Source organism: Oryctolagus cuniculus, chromosome 10 (genome assembly GCF_051225735.1).
Source record: "Oryctolagus cuniculus isolate XC-2025 breed Fujian yellow rabbit chromosome 10, ASM5122573v1, whole genome shotgun sequence".
NCBI lineage: Eukaryota > Metazoa > Chordata > Mammalia > Lagomorpha > Leporidae > Oryctolagus > Oryctolagus cuniculus.
In genome coordinates, this window is record NC_142876.1 from 60176292 (window position 1) to 60199294 (window position 23003).

Sequence of the window (23003 nt, forward strand, 5' to 3'; positions counted from 1 at the left end):
TAGGATAGGCACAGCGCGCCGGCCGTAGTGGCCATTTTGGGGGTGAACCAACGGAAGGAAGATCTTTCTGTCTCTCTCTCTCTCTCTCTCTCACTAACTGCCTGTCCAAAAAAAAAAAAAAAAAAAAAAGATGCTTGGACTCCCCTATTTATTATAGCACTATTCACAATACTCAAGATACGGAATCAACTTAGTTAGCTATCAATGGATGAATGAATAGAGAAAATGTAGTAGATATACACAATGTTATATTACTCAGCCATAAAAAGCAATAAAATTCTGACATATGCAGCCAAATGGGTAGAATTGAAGATCATTAAGTTAAGTGAAATAAGCCAGATATATAGAAGGACAAACACTGCATGTTTTCTCTCATACGTGGAGGTTAATATATATGTATATATATGATATTAATCTAAAATAGTGATTACTAGACACTGGGAATTGTGGGAGGAGATTGATATTAGGTAGCAAAACACAGTCAGGTGAAGGGAATGAGTTCTGGTGTCCCATAGAACAGTAGGGTAGGGGCCGGCCCTGTGGTGTAGCCGGTAAAACTGCCGTCTGCAGTGCTGGCATCCCATATGGGTGCCGGTTCAAGACCTGGCCACTCCACTTCCCATCCAGCTCTCTGCTATGGCCTGTGAAAGCAGTGAAAGATGGCCCAAGTCCTTGGGCTCCTGCATCCACGTGGGAGACCTGGAGGAAGTTCCTGGCCCCTGGCTTTGGATTGGTACAGCCCTGCTGTTGCAGCCACTTGGGGAGTGAACCAGCAGATGGAAGACCTCCCTCTCTTTCTCTCTCTCTGCCTCTGCCTCTCTGTAACTCTTCTTTTCAAATAAATAAATAAATCTTTCAAAAAAAAAAAAAAAAGAACAGTAGGGTAACTATAGTCCACAATAAAGGAAATGGAAGGGCTAACTGCCTGGTTGGTTTATCCTGTGTATATCTGTTGAAATATTTCATGTAAACCAAAATTTCACAAATAAAAGCAAACAAGGGAGTCAGTGTTGTGGCATTGTGGGAAAAGTCATGGCCCACAACATCGCCACCCACATGAGTCCTGGATGCTCCACTTCCAATCTAGCTCCTTTGTAATGCACTTGGGAAAGCAGTGGAGGAGGGCCCAAGTGCCTGGGCTCCTATACCCACATGGAAGACCCAGAGGAAGCTTTTGTCTCCTGGCTTTGGCCTGGCCCAGCCCTGGCCATTGCAGCCATTTGGGGAGTGAACCCATGGATGGAAGACTCTCTCTGTCTCTCCCTCTCTCTCTGTAACTGCCTTACAAATAAATAAAATAAATCTTTTTTAAAAAAATTTCCAATGGATACTTTCCAAAGGATTAAATTTTTTCTCTCTAGACTGTTTCATAAGAGATCAACATCCTGGCCTACTGTTCAACAAAATTTTCAGTGAAGAAAACATGTGGAAGTCCTCCTAGGGGAAGCCTGAGAGGAAAGCCGTGCCTGGTGCGTGGCAAATGATTTTGGTTCCCAGGCCTGACAATTGATCTAAGGTGTCCCTACTGTCAGTGTGTGCTTCAAGGACAAACCTCCAAAAGTAATTGTTAGCTCATGTAAAGCTCAGGGAAGAATAGTTCTAGAAGAGTTAAAAACAAAAACGAATGAAGGGTTATTTTCATATTTGGCTACAAAGATAAACTAACGTGATGATCAGTTAAATGTTTAATTGTTGCTTAAGTAAGATTCCATGACCCAGCTTCCTGCTAGTGCACCTGGGGCGCAGCGGATGATGACCCAAATAATTGGATTCCAACCACCCACATGGAGTCCATGATTGAGTTCCTGGCCCCTAGCATTAGCCTGGCCTATCCCCAGCTGTTGTGAGCATCTGGGGACTGAGCTAGTGGATGGAAGATCTCTCTATCTCTCCTTCATTCTCTGTTTCTGTACCTCTCAAATAAATAAATGTTAAAGTAAACAAAGGCTATGTCTACTCCACTGGAAGTTGCTGACTGTCACTCCCCGTCTTCGTGGAGGAACGACACAGGACCCTGCGCTGTTCTTTCGTCTGCTCGGCCCTCCCCGGGTTTGCTGCTGGTTCTTCCCGGGTTGGCTACCGACCCTTCCGCCTCCGTGGAAGGGCGGTTCCCCCTGGCCACTTTCCCCACTTCCGCAGGGGAGCGGCACACCGCCGGCCGGCTCTCTCGGGGGCTGCACAGGTGTTCCCTCAGGTGTTCCTGGTGCATGTTGTCTCTCTCCTCCTTTATAGTCCTCCTCTGCCAATCCCAACTCGGCTGCCCACACGCCGAGTATGCTGCTCTCCTCCAATCAGGAGCAGCTCCTGCAGCTTGTCAAGTTGGTGAGAGGCAGCTGTGCAGAAGCTGTTTTCTTCTCTCCCAGCGCCATATTGTGGGAGAGCAGATGCATAGAATAAGTCTTAATTCCAGTAACTTAGTCTAGTCCGAGTTGCTCCCCACAGCTGACCATGTTTTATTCCTATTCCTGATAACACATGACTAATTCCCATACAACACTGTTGTACAATAAACACTGACCAAGTGCTCTTATTATAACGTAAGAAGAGGCTAACCCTTAAAAGTGTTGCTCTTATTAAAACGTAAGAAGAGGCTCACCCTTAGACAGTGTTATAATACATAGTTTGCATGGCTAAGTCACCAAGAGAATATAAATGGAAAATTTTCTGTATATCTGTTTTGTTAGAAAGAGGAAAGGAGAGGTGATAAATTGTGATCAAACATTTCTTGCTTTTTGCATAATATCTATTTTGGAAGTATGATTGACTGCTCATATTAGTCATTCATTGTTTCACCTGTAATCCTTTTCTAAAAGGAAGTGAAGTATCCACCCACTTGCTCTTTATTCTATTAGAGGTATGACTTAAGTTGACAACAGAAAAATATTTCCGGGCACAGACGGAGCCGTGCCTTCCGATTCAGACAAGAAGCTTCCCGAGATGGACATTGATTGATTGCAACACTTGTTTATATTAAAACAGACTTATAATAAAAAAAAAGAAAGAAAAATATTTCTTACTTAAGGATGTTGATTTCACTAGCACAAAACATTTGACTTTTCTGCAAACAAAGGAGTTACAAAACTGAAAACATATGGACAATTGCATTAGCTTTGCTTTTCTCTCAGTTCTATAGATAACCTCTGGACTGTAACACCTCACCCATTTGGAACCTTGCCCAGAAGCAAAAAGCAGAGAATACATGTCTATGAGCCAGTGCTGATGTGACAAAGCCCACTCACAAGTGTCCTGCACATGCACTGGAGAATTCCATAGATCATCACTTGGAATCTATTTATACTTTGCTTAAGACAATTCTAAAAAGCCTACATAGCTGGTTTCCCCCAGTAGGTCAGACTAAAAAAGAGAGGGAAGTAAGAAGTTCCTATCTATAGGCACACCAAGAATAAAGAAAATGACAGGAAGAGAAGCAGCAAAACTAAAATGTAGACATATACACATTATTTAGTACCTGGGTAAAGAGCTCCTCCCCCGTAATGACATCACTGTGTCATAGCACCGCACAGTAACTAATGTTGATGTTTATGGCTCTGAGCCACACAGTGAAAGACGAACAATATTCAGTATACTGCATACAAGAAGACTGAAAAGTACTTACTGAAATGTGTAATCTATTTTAAAAGAATTTCATCAGAGAGTCTTAAAATCAAAGTTTAAAGTATGGCAGTAAACACTCAGGTAAATGGAGCAACTGTGCATTTAAAATAACATTGCTCAGTTTCTGAACAGCCAAATTTGGTCCCAAGCCCATGCAGCTTATAGAATAGGAAAGCCCTTCGGCCGCCGTTGTGCCTCACTTCCAATCCAGCTTCCTGTTAATGTGCCTGGAAAGGCAGCAGAAGGTGAACCAAGTGCTTGGACCCCTGCCATCCATGTGGGAAACCCAGATGGAGTTTCAGGCTCCTGGCTTTGACCTGGTCTAGCCCTGGCCATAACGGCCATGCGGGGAGTGAAACAGTGTATGGAATCTCTCTCTCTCTCTCTCTCTCTCTAACTTTGCCTTTCAGATAAATAAAATAAGTCTAAAACAAACAAACACCACCACCACCACCAACAACAACAAAAAAACAGGAAAGCCCTGGTTAGTTGCTGTCTCAGTTACTGACAGACTATAGAGCTATCTCATTAAATAATTCTGGGAAAGTTAATTTTTATAAAGCACTTGGAGATATTTTGTGAAAATATGAAGTGAAACAAAAAATGTTGTTTTCCTTTTTAAAATAAAAGATGTTATTTTTAAGTTCCATGCAATATATGTATGTCTACCTCAACCTATCAGTCTTATGTTATTATCTTATAACTGAATTCTAACCTAAGAAATGTGACAATTTCTACTTGCAGAAAAGAATAATGTTTTAAAGTCTTAGATTAAAATTTATGATTTAAAATTAAGTAACTGCTAGAAGAGAGATAAGTAAATGGTAGGGATAAGCTGTGAAGTCAACTAGTATTTCAGAGTTGTCCTCTCCATGTGGGAGACCTGGATGGCATTTCAGGCTGCTGGCTTGGACCTGGAATGAACTAGCAGATTGAAGATCTCTTTCTTTCTCTCTCTTAGTCATCCTGCCTTTCAAATAAATAAATAAATCTTTAAAAAATAAAATAATTCTTAGCTTGAATGAGCTTTTGTCAGGTGCTGAGGTACTACCAATTACTTTATATTAAAGGAAGTTTGATGTCCTGCTATCAAAGTAAGGACATTCTCATCTACATGGATAGCCATCCCATTATCCCAAAACATTGGGCTGGAAAAGTAAACCAAAATTTGTCATGATTTAGGCTTTCTAAAACACAACCTTGGGGCTGGTGCTGCGGCACAGTGGGTTAAAACCCTGGCCTGAAGCGCTGGCATCCCATATGGAAGCTGGTTCGAGTCCAGGCTGTTCTACTTCCATGTGCCTGGGAAAGCAGCAGAGGATGGCCCAAATCCTTGGGCCCATGCACCTACATGGTAGGCCTGGAAGAAGCCCAGGCTCCTGACTTCAGATCAGCTCAGCTCCAGTCATTGAGGCCATTTGGGGAGTGAACTAGTGGATGGAAGATCTCTCTCTCTTCTCTCTCTCTCTCTCTCTCTCTCTACTTCTCTCTGTAACTCTGTCTCTCAAGTAAACAAAATAAATCTTTTTAAAAAAAAAACAACCTTTGTATTTGTTCAAAAACATCAGAATTCAGTTAAGATCTCAGAAGATTTGGGAATAGAAAATAAAAGAGACTATTTTGCTTTGAAAAGGATTTGTAAGAGTTGTCAGAAATCTCCTCAAGCATATCCTTACTATAGGTACAGAGAGATACCTGGTTGCACAGATGGGATTTCAATGGTCCCTCTAAGTGCCATAAACCTGCAGCTTATGAATGGTTAAGGTGTAGCCCAGAGCTAAAATAAGCTATTTGGAAATTAACTCACTCTGTTCTAATTTTCTTATCCCCACCTCAAAAAAAAAAAAAGATAAAATGTAAAAGTTGAAATAAAATCACAGTAAGGTATTTACCTTACCATACTTTTCATAATCTGAGAATTCATCCTCATAAAAAGCCTTTTATATCAGCACTAGTATATCACCTTAATAAGTTTAAGTTATTTGTCCTTCTCCATGGAGTATGTGTGTGATGTGAGACAGGATATAGGGAAGCAGGTTAAAGTGAGTTACTGTATTAGTCCTATGTAGCACTGAGCTGCCTGTGTTCCTGATGAGGACTGCTGGCTGATCCATCGCCCTGCCACCCACATCGCAGCTTCCAGTGGAGGAACTTTCCTGCTTATTCTTCATAACCAGGGCATCCTGTACAAGATACCTAGGATCACGTGAACACCCTGAGGCCACAAAACAGTCACACTTGCTGGCCCAAACACACGATAGTCATTTGTTATTTTTCCATTTAGTAGATTAACTACTATACACCAGGTACTATGGTGGGCTCTCGGCATATATAGAATACACACACACACACACACTGGGGGGGTGGTGGTGGTTAGGAACGGGGGGCACATAGCTCTTATTTAGGAGCCCATAGTCTAACGCAACAATAAACCTATGTCCAGGCTTAGCCCTAGAGATGATTTTAAAAATCATTATAGAGATTATTTTAAAAATAATTCCTGTCATGATTCTAATGTACAACCAAGGTTGAGAACTACTGCCCCAGTGGGTGAAAGAGACCAGTTAGTAAGCTCAGCTTTCCAAATTGGTCGGTTGAGCTCATCTTTGAGAAGCAGCCTGGCTTCCTGCTTCAGAATCCTCCCAGACTCCACCATGTGGTGACAAAGCACTCATCTGCCCTCTCAGCCACCAGGGTCTGAGTCAACCAGCTTATACATACTGGGATATAATGAGCACTGGCCAGGAGACTGTCACTCAATCGCAGCTCATTATTACTTCTGGTAGTGCATGCTCCTAACCTGCCTTACCCCAGTTCCTGCTTTGGTCTCTGATTGATGTGTGGGTTCTGCCCATCACCCTATTCTCCTGCTTGCAGCTCTGTTTCTCAGGGAGGAATACCTGCAGCCTGTACCTCCAGCTCTCAGCCTTCCACCTCATCACCTTGCCTTGGTAGGTGTCTGTCATCTCCTGTCTGATTTGGTTTACTTGGCCTCCACCTCCACCCCAGGTCTGATGCAACCAACCACAGATACTGCTTTAAAATATCAAATAGCAAGAAGAGAATATTGTTTTATGCACCAACAAATCTGCACTAAGTATTTTTAGCCCATTTAACTAATGGATTTCTTGGTAAAGCATGGCACACTCAGTCCATTCCTTGGATCCTTATTATCAGAACAGTTAGACTTTGCAGTAGTGGCTGGGCCCTATCTGCTTGAATATTCTTTGACTTTAAAGGGAGACCAATGATCCTACTGACCCTGACGGATAAAGTTAACTTTTAACTAGAATTCAAATTACTCCTGAGGTATCCTGTTAGCTGTTATTTGTGGTTTGCTATTACATGATAAACTTTATCTTCTAATTGAAATTTTAACCATATATCCCCAAAACAAATTGTTCTTCTGAAATAGTGATCCAAGTTTCACAACCCAAATCCTGAAATTGATATACTCCACCTATTCCAATATAAAATAACCATATGGACAAAATTAATTTATTTATGTTTAATATAATTATTAATAAATACAGATAATTCTAGGCTACATATAAGTTTTTTTTTAAAGATTATTTATTTATTTGACAGGTAGAGTTACAGACAGTGAGAGGGAGAGACAGAGAGAAAGGTCTCCCTCCGTTGGTTCACTCCCCAAATGGCCGCCACGGCCGGAGCTACGCTGATCCGAAGCCAGGAGCCAGGTGCCTCCCCCCGGTCTCCCATGCGGGTGTAGGGCCCAAGCACCTGGGCCATCCTCCACTGCACTCCCGGGCCACAGCAGAGAGCTGGACTGGTAGCGGAGCAGCTGGGACTAGAACCCGGTGCCCATATGGGATTCTGGCACTGCAGGCGGAGGATTAGCCAAGTGAGCCACAGCGCAGGCCCCACATATAAGTTTTTACAGGGATTTACTTTGATAGCTATTTTATAGCTTATTCACTATGGGGAATGTTTTATGACTATCCTAGCTCTCATCATATCAGGTTGTAAGCTCTGGTTCTCCACTAAATTGTAAGCCCAGTGTGCAGTGATGACGTCACATGACTCTACTCCCAGGGCCCACACAGCACCTGCTGTGCAGTAGGAATTCAAGAAATACAAATTGAAAGAATGGATTTTTGCATATAAAACAAACCGAAGTCACTGGAGTTTTGATACTTCTTTTTGACTCTGTGTATCCTAAGGCTTTTTCCTAGGCTCTGAGCCAGGGGTTCTTTAATGGGTTAATAGGAACCGTTTAGTGTATCAATATCTGCAGCTATTATTTGCAGTTACATACTGGGAATGGAATGGCCACAAGAGTCACTTTTGATGGCTTATTCCAGATAAACGAAACAAAACTCTCACCCAGGAGGTCACCAGCACATCCTTTTCTGGTGGCAAAATTCTCCTGGTGGTGGCTCCGTTAATGTCATGCCTAGCTATCTGCCACTCTGAAGCTAGTGATGAGAAATTGATTTAAGCTTTTTTTCAAACAGAATTGGAATATATGTCTTAGAGAGTGCTTTTGGTTTGTTCATGTCTAGATTAAGATTGTACAGCAGCCTAAATGTTGCTTTTATGAGAGTAGATGCTGTACTTGGGAGTCTTGCACATGTCCATTTGACATCCTTAGTTTCTACACAGTTATAAACTGAAGAATCCAATTTCTACACAGTATATGTGCTAGTGTCTTTGTGGGTTTTCCTGGTGTAGAAGTTTCCAGCACTTTTCTGCCTTCTCATGGAATTTTGCAAAGATTACTTGTATGAAATATGGCTCTCCCTACAGACACCTGCCACTCCTTTGTATAAGAAGGTCACTTTTGTCAGGCCCGTGTCTACAAAGTAGTTTAAGAGTAGCTGAAAATAGGTTATGAAGAAATAGGATGGAAGGCACAGACATTTTCCCAAAGGGCACACTGTATACATTTTGCAATAACATGCTGTGAAAGCAGAGTTTTCTGTTTGTATTCTTATCTCATAAGGAAAATAAATACACATGTTATATTATGTAGCCGCTCCTTGCTTATTTCACGTTAAAAATAGAGGCAGAAGAAAGTGAAAACATTTGGACTAGAATTAATATAAGCTTAAAATAACTGGCTAGGAAGAGGTGTTTGGTCTAGCAGTTAAGATGTCTGTGTCTAATATGTGGGGGCAGCTACCTGAGTTCAATATATAGTTCTGACTCTTAACTCCAGCTTCCTAGTGATGTACACCCTGGGAGGCAGCAGCAATGGCTTAAGTAATTGGGTTCCTGCCACCTACATGGGAGACCTGGATTGAGTTCCTGGCTCCTGGCTTTGGCCTGGGCCCAGTCCTGGCTATTGTGGGTATTTGGGGAATGAACCAAGAGCTGACAGTTCTCTGTCTTTCAAATAACTTTTTTAAAAATTTAAAAAACAGCTAGGTAACATTTTATCCTCTCTTGCTTCCAGTGCTTTAACTTCAAAAGATGAAATATGTGATAACTTTAAAAATGATACAGATTGAATGATAAAAAATAAGTATTATTACATAATGATCTGAAACCATGGGGGCAATGAACAGTGTAAACTTTGTTCTCATAATAAAGGGGAAGACTATCTTCTCCAGCCCAACCATGGAATGTGGGTAGTGCCTCAACTCCATAGACCATTCAGTTAGAACGGCTGTTAGTTTAACCCACGGGTCAGCAAACTATGGGATGTGGGCTAATCTGGATTGTTGCCTCTTTTTGTGTGGCCCACAAGCTAAGAACAAGAACAGTTTTTATATTTTTAAATAGTTGGAAAAAATCAAAAGATGGTTAATATTTTAGGGCATGTGAAATTAGAATTTTATAATTCTAATTAAAATTTTATAATTTGTATAGTGCATATTATGTGCAAAATGGTTTATTGGAGCATAGTCATGCTTATTAATTTACATATTATCTTCGGCTACTTTGTACCAGAGCAGAGTTGAGTAGCTGTAACAAGACCCACAGGGCAGTAGAGTCAAAACTATTCGCTATTTAATCCAGTACAGAAAACATTTGTTGACCCTTGATATAACTTAATAGCTATAATTACATAGATCCTACATTAGTTTAAGGATTGTGCCTGCTAACAGGGCTGTTTCAGCTTCCCCAATGATTGGAAAAATACTTTGTGGGAATTAATGGCCAGGGTATAATAGGAAAATGTCCCAAGAATGTTTGCTTGGAACAGTTGGTCCAGGAAGTGTAACTTAACTGAGAACTTCCCTGTTTTTAATTACGAACCAGATAGCCCTACGGCCACCTCAGACTTTGCTCGTCCCTGCCTGGGCTGCCTGTGAAGGAATAAATGATGATCGCATGTTAAGATCCTGCTTTTCAGTTAGCCAGATAGCACGCGTTGATGGTTTTGAAAATTTACAAAGGCACGGAAGTTAGGTTGAATGTTCATTCGGTGTTTTACAGGGATGGGGTTCATCTTAATTAGAAGGTCAAAGCCCACCTGGACGGGTTTCTGCCACAACAGGGCCTGCAAGGTCGGATGGCTTCCCAACTCCAGCCTGGTTAATGGCTCGGACACGGAACACGTAGCTGACACCCTCCGTGAGGCCTTGAACCTGAAAGCAGCAGGCACAGAAGCAATGGACATTTTATGAAGCAGTGGGTGCTTTATGTCATTTAAAACTATGTGCCCTTCCTCTGTAATAAAGATTGAGTCACATGGCACCAAAGGTATAGAACCTGTGTTCCAGGCCTGATTCTGACTAAGTCTAAGTGGGTGACTTAAGCCTTAGTCTACCTTTGCTCTGGACTAGAATCTATAAGTAGATCCCTTTCAACTCTGAGGGACTCTTTTTAAAAGATGGTTTAATGGCCACCAACATCAGAAACAGAGACAAACATGCATATGCCTTAAATGAATTAGCTACCTTTTTTTTGGCTTAAAAAGACAAAATACAAAGTGCTCATAATAACATATATTGGTTTTTTCCCTCCTGATATTTTTGAAACATTCCATGAATAATTTCAAATGAAATTCTTGGCAAGAGAGAATTAAAAGCACAACACACACACACTTTCCATTTGTTTAAAAGCATGTGAAAGCATGAGAACAAAAACCAACAAAAATTGTCCCTATAAATTTAATATAGCTACTTCTCACTAAATAGACAAAAATTTAACATAACATAATTTAAATAATTTGTTAATTATCAAAATGTATTAAAATTCTAATTCCTCCAGTTTTTAATAACCAAGAAGATATCTGTGGAGAATCAGTTATATGTGTGCCATGCTTAAGAGTTACAAAGAGTTGCAAAAAATATTTATAATGCATTTTCATATGACATAATTATGTGACAAAATCACATAATTTTTCTGTGATTTTGAGGGTTCTGTACCATCCCATTACCATTACAAATACTGTTAATACTTCATCAAAAATTAGCTTTCTACCTTTAAAACAGATGACATTTAAAAGGTAGATTATATATGTTTATATATATGGATATATGTTTAAATACACACATACATCTATATATGTTTTATATAGATATATGTTTAAAGATTTATTTTATTTATTTGAAAGGCAGAGTTATGAGAGAGAGGGAGAAACAGACAGATGGAAGTCTTCCATCTGCTGTTTTAGTCCCCAAATGGCTACAACAGCTGGCTGGGCCAGGCTGAAGCCAAGAGCCAGGACTACATCTGGGTCACCTACATGAATAGCAGGGGCACAAGCACTTGGGCCATCTTCCGCTGCTTTTCCCAGATGTATTAACAGGAAGTTGGATCAAAAGTGGAGAAACCAGGACTTGAAGAACCATTATCCATGTGGGATGCTGGTGCAGGAGGTGGCTTAACTTGCTGCATCACAATGCCAGCTCCCAAAGTATATTATATTTAAGAAAGAATCTATTATACCCAGAGGTGATAATTTTTCTCCATAGTTTTGTGATGAAGATCAATGACCAAAATGTGATTTAAACCAAACAATGGTGGAATACATTTATTCAATTAAGTGAAGTGCTTGTAACCATGTGAATTACATGTTTAAGTGAATTACATATTAAGTTGTTAGATTTTAATCTATTTATTATATTGCTATGATTCAGAATGCCACCATTTATGTAGTAGTAGTGTCCACTACAGTTAATTGATCCTTTTTTTTTAAAAAAAATTATTTATTTATTTATTTGAGAGCTAGAGTTACAGACAGAAGGAAAGAGAGAAAGGTCTTCCATCTGTTGGTTCAATATCCCAAATGGCTACAACAGCCAGGGCTGTGACAGACAAAAACCAAGAGTCTGGAGCTTCTTCCTTCCAGGTCTTCCACATGGGTGCAGGTGCCCAAGCACTTGTACTGTCCTCTACTGCATTCCCAGATGCATCAGCAGAGAGCTGGATCGAAATTGGAGCAGCAGGACTCAGCTTAACCCGTTATACCATAACACCGGCCCCAGGGTTTAAATTCTACGTTTAGAAACAATGCCATGGGGCCAGAGCTGTGGTGTAGCAGATAAAGCCATCGCCTGTAGTGCGGGCATCCCATATGGGTGCCGGTTTGAGTCCTGGCTGCTCCACTTCCGATCCAGCTCTGCAATGGCATGGGAAAGCGGTAGAAGATGGCCAAACTCCTTGGGCCCCTGAACCCGTGTGGGAAACCTGGAAGGAGCTCCTGGCTCCTGGCTTCAGATCGGTGTAGCTCCAGCCATTGTAGTCATCTGGGGAGTGAACCAGCAGATGGAGGACTTCTCTCTCTCTCTCTGCCTCTCTGTAACTCTGCCTTTCAAATAAATAAGCAAAAATATTAAACAAACAAAGAATGTCATGTAACTAGTTTCCAGAGTGAACAGAAACATGTCCCTGTTGTGACAACAACAGACCAATTGCCAGGTGCCTGACACATCTGCACCTGACACTTACATAATGTGTGGCTGAGTCAGATTTCTGCAGCAGGTGTTTAGTCACCGGGATGACAAACACCTCCACTGTTCCATCTTCCCAGGGGCATGGACTAAGGGCCTCAACAGCACTATAAACATGTAATCCATATAATCTATACAAATCTATTTTCCTTTTCTCAGACTTTTTTCTCTTCCCTATAACTTCCCTTGCCTTCTCCACCCATGTCCTCTACCCCTTCCAGTATTCCTATCTCACCAGGTTATAATTATCAATCATAAAATCAAATGAGAATCAGTGAATTTAGTCTGAGTCTAAATTCAAGTCCATTTCCAGTTTAAAATTCGTTTCAAAAATCCATTAGCTCCAAGGAAAAGCTATCATTAAATAAATAGTAGAATTCTGTTGTCAAAAACACAATACAAATCAATCCTTTTTATTGAAAGAAATGCATCCTTAACGCTTTCTAGGAACCCCTGACACTAGAAGCTGGAATGAATGTGGGTGCTCTTACAGAAGTAAGCCCACTATGTTCCAGTTGCAACAGTGTTAAATTCTCCCATTCATGGAACTCTCTCTCCTGTTTTCACTTAGGTTTATCAGATTTCACTTTTTAATATGTATATTTATTGTCTATAATAGGCCTGAACTTTGTTTGAACAGAAAAGAACTGGAAAAATGAATACATATCAAACTGGCTATGGAGATTAACAGGCAATCTTTACTTTCTTTATGCCTTTATTGTTTATGTTTTCATCAAGAGCATGTGTTAGTTTTATAGTCGGAAAAATCAAAAATTCTATTTTCACTTTAAAAACTGCTCATAAACAATAAAGCCAGAGGTTCACCCACAGGTTTGTGAGGCACACTCAACCTCAATCTCTCTTAAAAATTTGTCTTTATTTTTTGTTTTTCAAATTAATTAAATGACATTTAGGTGAATTAAATGACTTTTACTATTCTATGATATGTTTAAACCCTGTTATTTTTTCCTTCCTGTCCAATTTTTTCTGGGCTACTGGTCACTTTTGCATGGCTTCTCACCCTTGTTTTGCTTCACTTGACTCAAGTCCAATCTCAGACTCTTGGTATCCTGAACTTGGTAGACTGAGGATCAGGAAATCTTCACTGTAGCCATGCATATCCTCCTCCTCCTCCACCACCACCACCACCACCACCGAGGATGTTTTTGACCTTTATTTTACATCATCCTAAAGGTGTTTGTATGTTTGTTTGTTTGTTTGTTTTGACAGGCAGAGTGGACAGTGAAAGAGAGAGAGACAGAGAAAAAGGTCCTCCTTTGCCGTTGGTTCACCCTCCAATGGCCGCCACGGCTGGCGCACTGCGGCCGGCGCACCATGCTGATCCAATGGCAGGAGCCAGGTACTTATCCTGGTCTCCCCATGGGGTGCAGGGCCCAAGTACTTGGGCCATCCTCCACTGCACTCCCTGGCCACAGCAGAGAGCTGGCCTGGAAGAGGGGCAACCGGGATAGAATCCGGCGCCCCGACCGGGACTAGAACCCAGTGTGCTGGCGCCACAAGGTGGAGGATTAGCCTAGTGAGCCACGGCGCCGGCCATGTTTGTTTTTTAATCTAGAGCTATTCTTGACTCATCTGGGCATCCAGATAGCATCCCGGGTTCCAGTTCTTCCTTGATCTTTTTTCTTCCATAAAAAGATGTCTTTCCTTATTTCCTCAGTTTCGTAAGGGGGATGAGAGGGCAGATTGGCACATGCTAGGTTGAGTTAATGGCGTATTGGGTGTAATGGTTTATGGGCCATCATCTCTCCTAGAGGAGATATTTACATTATAGCAACTATAAAGCCTTTACCTCAGAGAATGACTGACAGATGGTACAGACTTCACCTGGGATAGCAGGCCAATGGGAAAGATCTTTTAGACGAGGTATATTGCTTGAATATCACCCTATAGGAGTGACCTATTCTGCCAACAGATGGGGCTGTGTGAATGCAGTGTGCAACTTTCTGAATGACTGTGGTGAAGTTACACTTTGTTCTAAGTACTAACCAATGGAATTATATTTCTCACAGCTTCTGAGGCCCTACTATGGATTCAGTTTCTCCAAGTGCCACTGCTAACAATGGGAGAAAACATTCTTTTGAGATTCCACTTGGTACAAGTGAGAGATTCAGTGGCTAAAGCAGAACAGGGTTTGGTAGACTGAGTTAGCAACTGGCTCAGCCGGCATATTCTAGAGGAATCCAGAAGGCAATAATATGGATAAGCATGAGGCTAAGGTCAAGAGTTGAGTGAACCCATTATGCTAGTCTCTGAGAGCTCACATGAGCACAAGCAGGAGGGAGCAAATGAAGTGAGACAGGGCGTGACTCAAAGAACCAGCAGCTTACAGGTGTCCTGGTGTGACCTCTGTATAAGCACTCCAAAATCCAAAACCACCCTCAAAAAAAATCAGAGGTAGGAATTAAAAAGTTACTTTTGGGGGATGGTAAGCAGTATTTTTTAAGAAAAGCTGTGTTCATTTATTTGAAAAGTGGAGTTACAGGGGCCAGCACCATGGCTCACTTCGTTAATCCTCCACCTGCGGCGCCAGCATCCCATATGGGCACCTGGTTCTAGTCCCAGTTGCTCCTCTTACAGTGCAGCTCTCTGCTGTGGCCTGGGAGGGCAGTGGAGGATGGCCCAAGTGCTTGGATGCCTGCAGCCACGTGGGAGACCAGGAGAAGGCACCTGGCTCCTGGCTTTGGATTGGCGCAGCGCCGGCCGTAGCGGCCATTTGGGGGGTGAGCCAATGGAAGGAAGACCTTTCTCTCTATCTCTCTCTCTCACTGTCTAACTTTATCTGTCAAAAAAAGAAGAAGAAGAAGAAGAAGAAGAAGAAGAAGAAGAAGAAGAAGAAGAAGAAGAAGAAGAAAAGAAAAGTAGAGTTACAGAGAGGGAGAGGCAGAGAGAGAGGGCTTCCATCCCCTGGCTTACTCCCCAAATGGCTCAAAAGCCAGGGCTGGTCCAGGCTGAAGTCAGGAGCCAGGAGCTTTATCAGGAGCCCACACACTTGGACAATCCTCCACTGCTTTCCCATGCACATGAGCAGGGAGCTGGATCAGAAGTGGGGCAGCCAGGACTCGAACTGGCACCCACATGGGATGCTGGACTGCAGGCAGCAGCTTAACCTGCTGTTCCACAGTGCCATTCCCAGCAGTATTGTTTTATTTATTTATTTTTTAGACAGGCAGAGTGGACAGTGAGAGAGAGAGAGACAGAGAAAAAGGTCTTCCTTTTTCCGTTGGTTCACCCTCCAATGGCCGCCGCGGCCGGCGCGCTGCGGCCAGCACACCGCGCTGACCCGAAGCCAGGAGCCAGGTGCTTCTCCTGGTCTCCCACATGGGTGCAGGATCCAAGCACTTGGGCCATCCTCCACTGCACTCCCGGGCCACAGCAGAGAGCTGGCCTGGAAGAGGGGCAACCAGGACAGAATCCGGCGCCCTGACCAGGACTAGAACCCGGTATGCCAGCGCCGCAGGCAGAGGATTAGCCTATTGAGCCGCGGTGCCGGCCTTGTTTTAAGACAGAGTAACTGAACTGTGAGGTGGGTTAAGTGGAGGCAAGGAGGGAGCTGGTGAATGGTTTTCAAAGCTCAGCAGAGGAATTCAGGTTAAATACAATCAACTGCTTTAAGCATCAGAACTTTTCCCCAAACTCAGCCAGTGCTAAATGGAATCTTACCAGGAGCCTGTTACACGCAACAGACCAGATCAGCGATCTCCTGTTACACTCCGCGTGCCCCTTACCTTCAGGTACTTGTTTGGAATCGCTGCCTCATTGAGTCCTCGCCACTGGTCTTCCTTGGCATGGGCCTCTTTCAAGTCCACGAAGTAACCAGTGACCGGCGTCCGCCCACAGTGGACTGGAGGCTTCCACTGGAGAACCAGGGAGGTCTTCCGCACTTCACTGTACTTGAGGCTCTGCGGTGGTCCTGAGGGAGGACCCAATGGATAGAAACCATGATGTAGATAAGAAAACACAAAATGTGTGAGTTTACAACCATCTTTAACGTCTTTAAATTGAGCCTGATGCCGGTGTTCTTTTTCAAATCTAGCATTAACATGAAAGTGGGTATTTTGTGGTCATTTTGTCATCTTTCCCTGACTGCTCTACATACCTCAACCCATTAAGTTTCCTGATGATAGTAGGTGGGTAAAGTCACTTGAAGGTGCCCATCAGAGGCTGTATCAAAACTTGCCTTCATGCTGCCCTCAAGTCTCAAGTTTTAGAAGCAAATTATTTCAAATTACCTTTCACTGATAGTCTAAAAATCTCCCTCAATCTCAAATAGTTTGAAGAAAGCAATTCTATATGATGGCATATGAATATAGGTAATAATACTTCATTCAAAAGAAAAAGGAACTATCCCCAGTAGGAAGGAAATATTCCTCTAAAGCACATATTCCACAAATATATAAAAAAATGAGAGTTCATGGTTTACACAAAATTTTCAGTAAAATAAATACAGTCTGTCCCCTGGGTCCTGAATCTGTGCTAAATACTGCCAGGTATTTTACATTTATTTATTTTCTTTATCCTTAAGACAATCAACAATACTCAGAGAGAGGCCAAGTAACTGGATAACCCTCTCGTGCAAGAAGCCAGAATGTGCTCCATATGAATGCTTTTTGCATTCTTGGGAGGGAAGGTCCAAACCACTAGCGGCTGCCTGTGTATCTGAATGACCCCCGCTGCTCTGCAGATGATAAAGCTATTTATTTCAGTTTTTTCTTTTTCTTGCCTTACTTTTTAAAATAATGACTGATTGCTGGCTAACCAACTGAAATTGCCTAAAATGACTCACAGTGGCCTGAAAGCTAATTATAAGCATAGCCTCAAACATGCTACATTTTGGCATTTGCAATTGATAATTCAATATTTGTTTGGCGCTTTACCTTGGCTTAACAGTTACAAATATGTCATCCTCGTTTTCTAATGTTTTATATGGAAATACATTTAATTAACAGCAGATACCTAATTGCAAAGGGCTTTTATGACCATGATTTTGCATAATCCTTAGAACCCAGTGAAGCATCCCAGTGGTGATCACTGACCCTGCCTTACAGAGGAGGAACTAGTTTCTACTGCTTCCTAGCACCTCTAGTCTGGAGTAGTAAGACTTATTTCCAACCTAATTCTGCCACTTGCTGCCTGTGTGACCTTTCTTTTAACTTGAGTCTCAATTTCTTCATCTGTAAAATGAAAGGATGACAAGACATTCTAACTGCTCTCTCCTTCAGGAACTCTCCTGATGTATGTCTTGCACAACAGTCTAAGTCAAAGATGGGACAGAGGAGCCACGTGGTGGGGTGGAGGACTGTCCCTTCGACTTTTTTTCACCCTGCAATCTACTCTGTTAACTACCTCACTTCCTATTGAGATATTTTCTATAGGCCTGCTCAGAATTTCTTAGCCTATGGTCACTTGCATTTATCTTCATTCAGGAATTGCAAGAATTTGTAAACAGACCTACATTTGTGCAGGTGGCAGAACTTAAGAACTACCAATGGACTTCAAGGAGGTGTAAGAAAAAACAGTGTGTTTGCCTCTTCGAGCACTTGAACTTCTCTTGAGTTCCTCTTATAATTTTTCTACTCACACTTGCAGAGAAGTGATGCAAATGGACGCTCCTTAGGTGATGACAACATGAAGGCTTTTCAACAGTTTCAAAAACAGGAGGAGGGTGGCACTGGGGCCAGGGATTCTCCAGTTGTAAAAATGGATAATAAATCCAGATGGAAGAATTTACTCATCCTGTGGCACTTGAAGTGTTTGGGTCTCTTAAGTCAGTACCATACATTAATGCTGCTAGCTTGAATTTTCATAGCTTAGTAAATTGTTTATATCCTCGGTTTTATACTCTATAACAGTTATTTGTCGGACAATCTTTGAAGGAGATTTTTTGCCAGCCAGATTTTTTTTAATTAAAAAAAATTTTTAATTTGACAATAGAGTTAGACAGTGAGAGAGAGAGACAGAGAGAAAGGTCTTCCTTCTGTTGGTTCACCCCCTAAATGGCCACAATGGCCGGCGCTATGCCAATCCGAAGCCAGGAGCCAGGTGCTTCTTCCTGGTCTCCCATGCGGGTGCAGGGCCCAAGCACTTGGACCATCCTCCACTGCACTCCCAGGCCACAGCAGAGAGCTGCACTGGAAGAGGAGCAACCGGGACTAGAACCCAGCGCCCATATGGGATGCTGGCGCCGCAGGTGGAGGATTAACCAAGTGAGCCACGGTGCTGGCCCCGCCAGCCAGGTTTAAGAATATTTTTAGGGATGCAGAGTTTGGAAAGTGTGGGGAGAGAAAGAACAGGAGAAGTCAGTGCAGAGAGGCAAGTGCAGAGAAGCTGTACTTGAGTCCTAGGTAGACATGTTAAATCCATCCATGTGGTACAATGAGAAGCTGGGAAAGGGAGGGAGGAGGAAAGAAAACAAGGAACAGAATCCACATGGGTTTGGTCTAGAGAAAATTTTGTGGAGTGGGGTGAGATGTTTCAGAGCAGAGGGAGAATGCATGAGAATGAGGGGGTGCAGGAAAGTTTTGGGTGCCCTTTACTGGCCTTCAAGAAGCAAAAGCAAAGATCAGTGTGCTCTTTGGCACTCAAATTGTGTGTTTCTATCAATCCTATTCCAAGCAGAAACTGAGCTATGGAGGCTGCAGGATTCAGCTGGAATACAAGCATAAAGAATTTATATTGTTTAATGTTGTTATTATCTAATGTTATCATTAAAATATTTTAGGTGAACAAGCAGGGCCAAGAGACTTCTTTTCCTTTAAATGTTGTCCATACAGTAATTCAGTGCAGTTCCATGTTCTAAGTGTTTTGGAAGAAACTCCAGGGCTTCAGGGCTGGGGTGTGGTTTCCACCACTTACCTGGAACAGCAATGGTCCACTCTTCACAGGTGAAGCATTCACTCACTGCTGAGGGCGCTCCCAACCCAGCGATGTTCATGGCCGCCACTTGGAATTGATAAACCATGTTTTCCTTCAAGTTACTAATCTGCAACATTGAAAACATCACAGACAGGATGTTTGAGCTTTGCTTTTCCTAGTTGTTTGATATTTTATTTACCTTCTATGTTGCACACACCTATGGTGACCTTGTTTCATTCTAGTTGTTTAACATTTCATTTGTTGACCTCCTATGTTGGATGCACCCCAGGGCGATCCTCAATAAATCATAACCTTTTGTACTCTCTTCTCTGAGTGTGGGTGAAACTGAACTGCCTACAGTCAATAGAATATGGTAAATGTATTGGAAAACAAGTTCTGTGATTGTGCTATTTGTGATGTGCCAATGGAGAAGTGATACTGTAATTAAGGTCCCTAATCAGCTGATTCCAGTTCATCTAAAAGGAAATTATCCTAGATAAGTAATAAGAATCCTGGTAAGAACTCTCAAAATGAGACTTGCATCCTTCCTGAAGAGAAACATTGTCCTGAGTGCCTGGCTGAAGTAAATACCATGCTGTGAACTGCCCAGCTATTCACATCTGGAGAAGAGTAACAACCTTACAGCTGCAAGGAACTGCATTCTGCCACAGTGTGAATGAGCTGGGGAGAACTCAAGTTCAGAGTTCAGCTGACACCCAGACAGTAGCCTGTGTGACCCTGAGCATAGGACCCAGCTACGCTGTTCCGGGCGCCAAACCCACAAACGTGTAACAGAACAAATGTGAGTTGTTTTAAGTCACATGCTTTGTAAATTTGTTATACAGCAGTACATGTATATATTTAATGCATGTACAAATAGAAATTAAATGAGTTTTAAGCTAGGAGTTAAAATATCCAAATTCTTACAATATTTCTGCTCTTTTCTGAGTGACCAAGTATTTTCTATGTCCTTCAGTAAGATGTTGACATATAATATTTTAACTATCTCACACCAAAGATAAAGTGAAAATATTGAAAGAAATCTAAAAAAAATTACCCTCAAATGAGCAAACAGTGAACCAGAAAGAGTGGGAGTATAACTTTAAATTGCTGAAAGAAACAACTACCAATGTAGAATGTTTTACCCAGAAAAAATATTTGTGACAATGAAACAAAAAATAAAGATATTTTTAAGACAAATTAAAATGAATTTGTTCTCAGAATATCCTCACTGAAGGAAATCCCAAAATGTCTACTTAAGACAAAAGGAAATAACCTTTGACAGAAGGTCAAAGATGAGGAATCAAAAGCAAATAAAATGGTTAATATACAGGTATTATATTAATTCATATTTATTTTATCATTTTATTAATTCACATCTATATTATATCACATTAATTACATCAATTCATACTTATTTATAGTAATTATTATGTTGTTATATTATTAATTATATATTGATAATCAATTATTATTAATTATCAATAATTTAGGTATAATATAATTAAATGTTCATTATATATTATTATATAAATATTATACATTATATATAACATATACAATTATATAATTTATATGATATAGTATGTATAATAATATTATATGTAGTAATAATGCATATATAATATACAATATATTAATTATATTTATATTAAGTATATTTATATTAATTTTATTAATTTATTAATTTATATTAATCAATTAGCTATTTTATTTATCGTTGATTATTATCTGTATTAATTAAATTATATTAATAAATATTATAATAATATTACTTTATATTAATTAACATATTGATATATAGGTTAGTATATAGGTAAAAATGGTTAATATATAGGTAAATCTAAACAAATTTTGACTCTACAAAAGAGCAATCACTCATAATGCTATTTGAATTTAAAGAGAACACAGAAAAACACACAACAGTATATATGAGACACTTCAAAAAGTTATGGGAAAACTAAGTTTATTTTCATGTGAGAAAATTTGAAATAGTTTCTTCATAATAGGCATTTTCCATGTATGTTTTTGAAGATCCCACATAAATTGAGAAAAGGCCCTTATGTTCCTAAGTGAAAGGTAAAATCAATGGATGTTTGCTTGACTGTGAAAAACAAATGAAGAAACAAACAAAAACCAAGAATCTATACCTTCTAATATATTATAGAGGGTTAATTAAAATGATATTTTAAAACTATTCAAAAGTGGTCAAAGAAGGGCAGAAAATGTAACATAGAACAGAAAGGACAAAAAAGAGAAGACAAAATGAGATGACTGAATTTTTTAAAAAATAGTAAATAATAACATTAAACATTCTTAAGTGACAAAGACTATCATGTGGAACTAACTAAAACACAACTTGATGCTATTTTTAAGACACACATATACAGCAGAAAGTTACAAAAAAGACGGAAAGTTACAGGATAAAAAGTTACACAGCATGAAAGCACCAATAAAAAGAAAACCAATGTTTCTCTATTATTAACAGGCAATATGGACCTTTTTAAAATATTTTGGGACAATGTGGACTTTAAGGCAAGACATATTGTTAGCAATAAACAGGCACCTTGTATGTACCTAATAACATCACTTCAAAAAGAATTTTTTTTTTAAAGAATTACTTATCTACTTGAAAGGCAGAGATACAGAGAAGGAGAGAGATCTTTCACTGGCTGGTTCACTCTGCAACGGCTGGGGCTGGGCCAGGTGAAGCCAGGAACCAGGATCTTCTAGGTCTCCTACACAGGTACAGGGGCCCAAGCACTTGGGCCATCTGCTGCTGCTTTCCCAGGTCATTAGCAGGGAGCTGGATTCAAAGTGCAGCAGGTGCAGCAGCTGGGATTCAAACCAGCGCCCATATGGGACGCTGGCACTGCGGGCTATGGCATAGCCTTCAACACCACAGCACAGACCCCACTTCAAAATTTATAAAGTAACATTTTAAATGAGTGAATTTTATGGTAGGTAAATTAGCTCTCAATAAAGTGAGGTTATCCTGTAATCTTTCCTTCCTGTACTGTTCTTGTAAGAAATTGGTACAGGGGCCGGGGCTGTGGCACAGTGGGTTAAAGCTCCAGCCTGCAGCGTTGGCATCCCATATGGGTGCCAGTTTGAGTCCCGGCTTGCTCCTCTTCCGATCCAGCTCTCTGCTATGGGCTGGGAAAGCAGTGGAAGTTGGCCCAACTCCTTGGGCCCCTGCACCCACGTGGGAGACCTGGAGGAAGCTCCTGGCTCCTGGCCAGCTCAGCTCAGCTCTGGCCGTTGCAGTCATTTGGGGAGTGAATCATTGGAATGGAAGACCCCTCTCTCTCTGCCTCTCCTTCTCTCTCTGTGTAACTTTGACTTTCAAATAAATAAAATAAATCTTAAAAAAAAAAGAAATCGGTACAAATTAATTCTAGCCTCAATATAATCTCATTCATAAACATAGAAGCAAAAATCCTTAATGGTAATCAGCAAGAAAATCCACAAATATATAAACAAGATATGCACAGAGTCCAAGCTGGGTTTCTCCCAGGAATGTAAGGTTGTTTTAACATTAGACAGTTACTAGAATGCACCACATTAAATTCAAGGGGTAAATCACATAATCACTTCAATAGACTCAGGGGGGAAAACTGATAATTAAATAACTCTCAATAACCTGGA

General features: G+C 40.9%; 1 protein-coding gene across 3 annotated transcripts in view; it reads right to left on the bottom strand.

Annotated features, from left to right (window-relative positions):
• MYOM1 (myomesin 1) overlaps nucleotides 1-23003 on the bottom strand; it is a 166952-nt gene that overhangs the window by 36404 nt on the left and 107545 nt on the right. For all 3 annotated transcript variants that reach the window (XM_070050417.2, XM_002713606.6, XM_089305875.1), the window contains exons 19-21: nucleotides 19356-19482; nucleotides 16229-16413; nucleotides 10058-10172 (exon numbers count right to left, since the gene is read on the bottom strand). In XM_070050417.2, the coding sequence (XP_069906518.2) occupies nucleotides 10058-10172; nucleotides 16229-16413; nucleotides 19356-19482 (427 nt within the window). The remainder of the gene's footprint in view (nucleotides 1-10057; nucleotides 10173-16228; nucleotides 16414-19355; nucleotides 19483-23003) is intronic.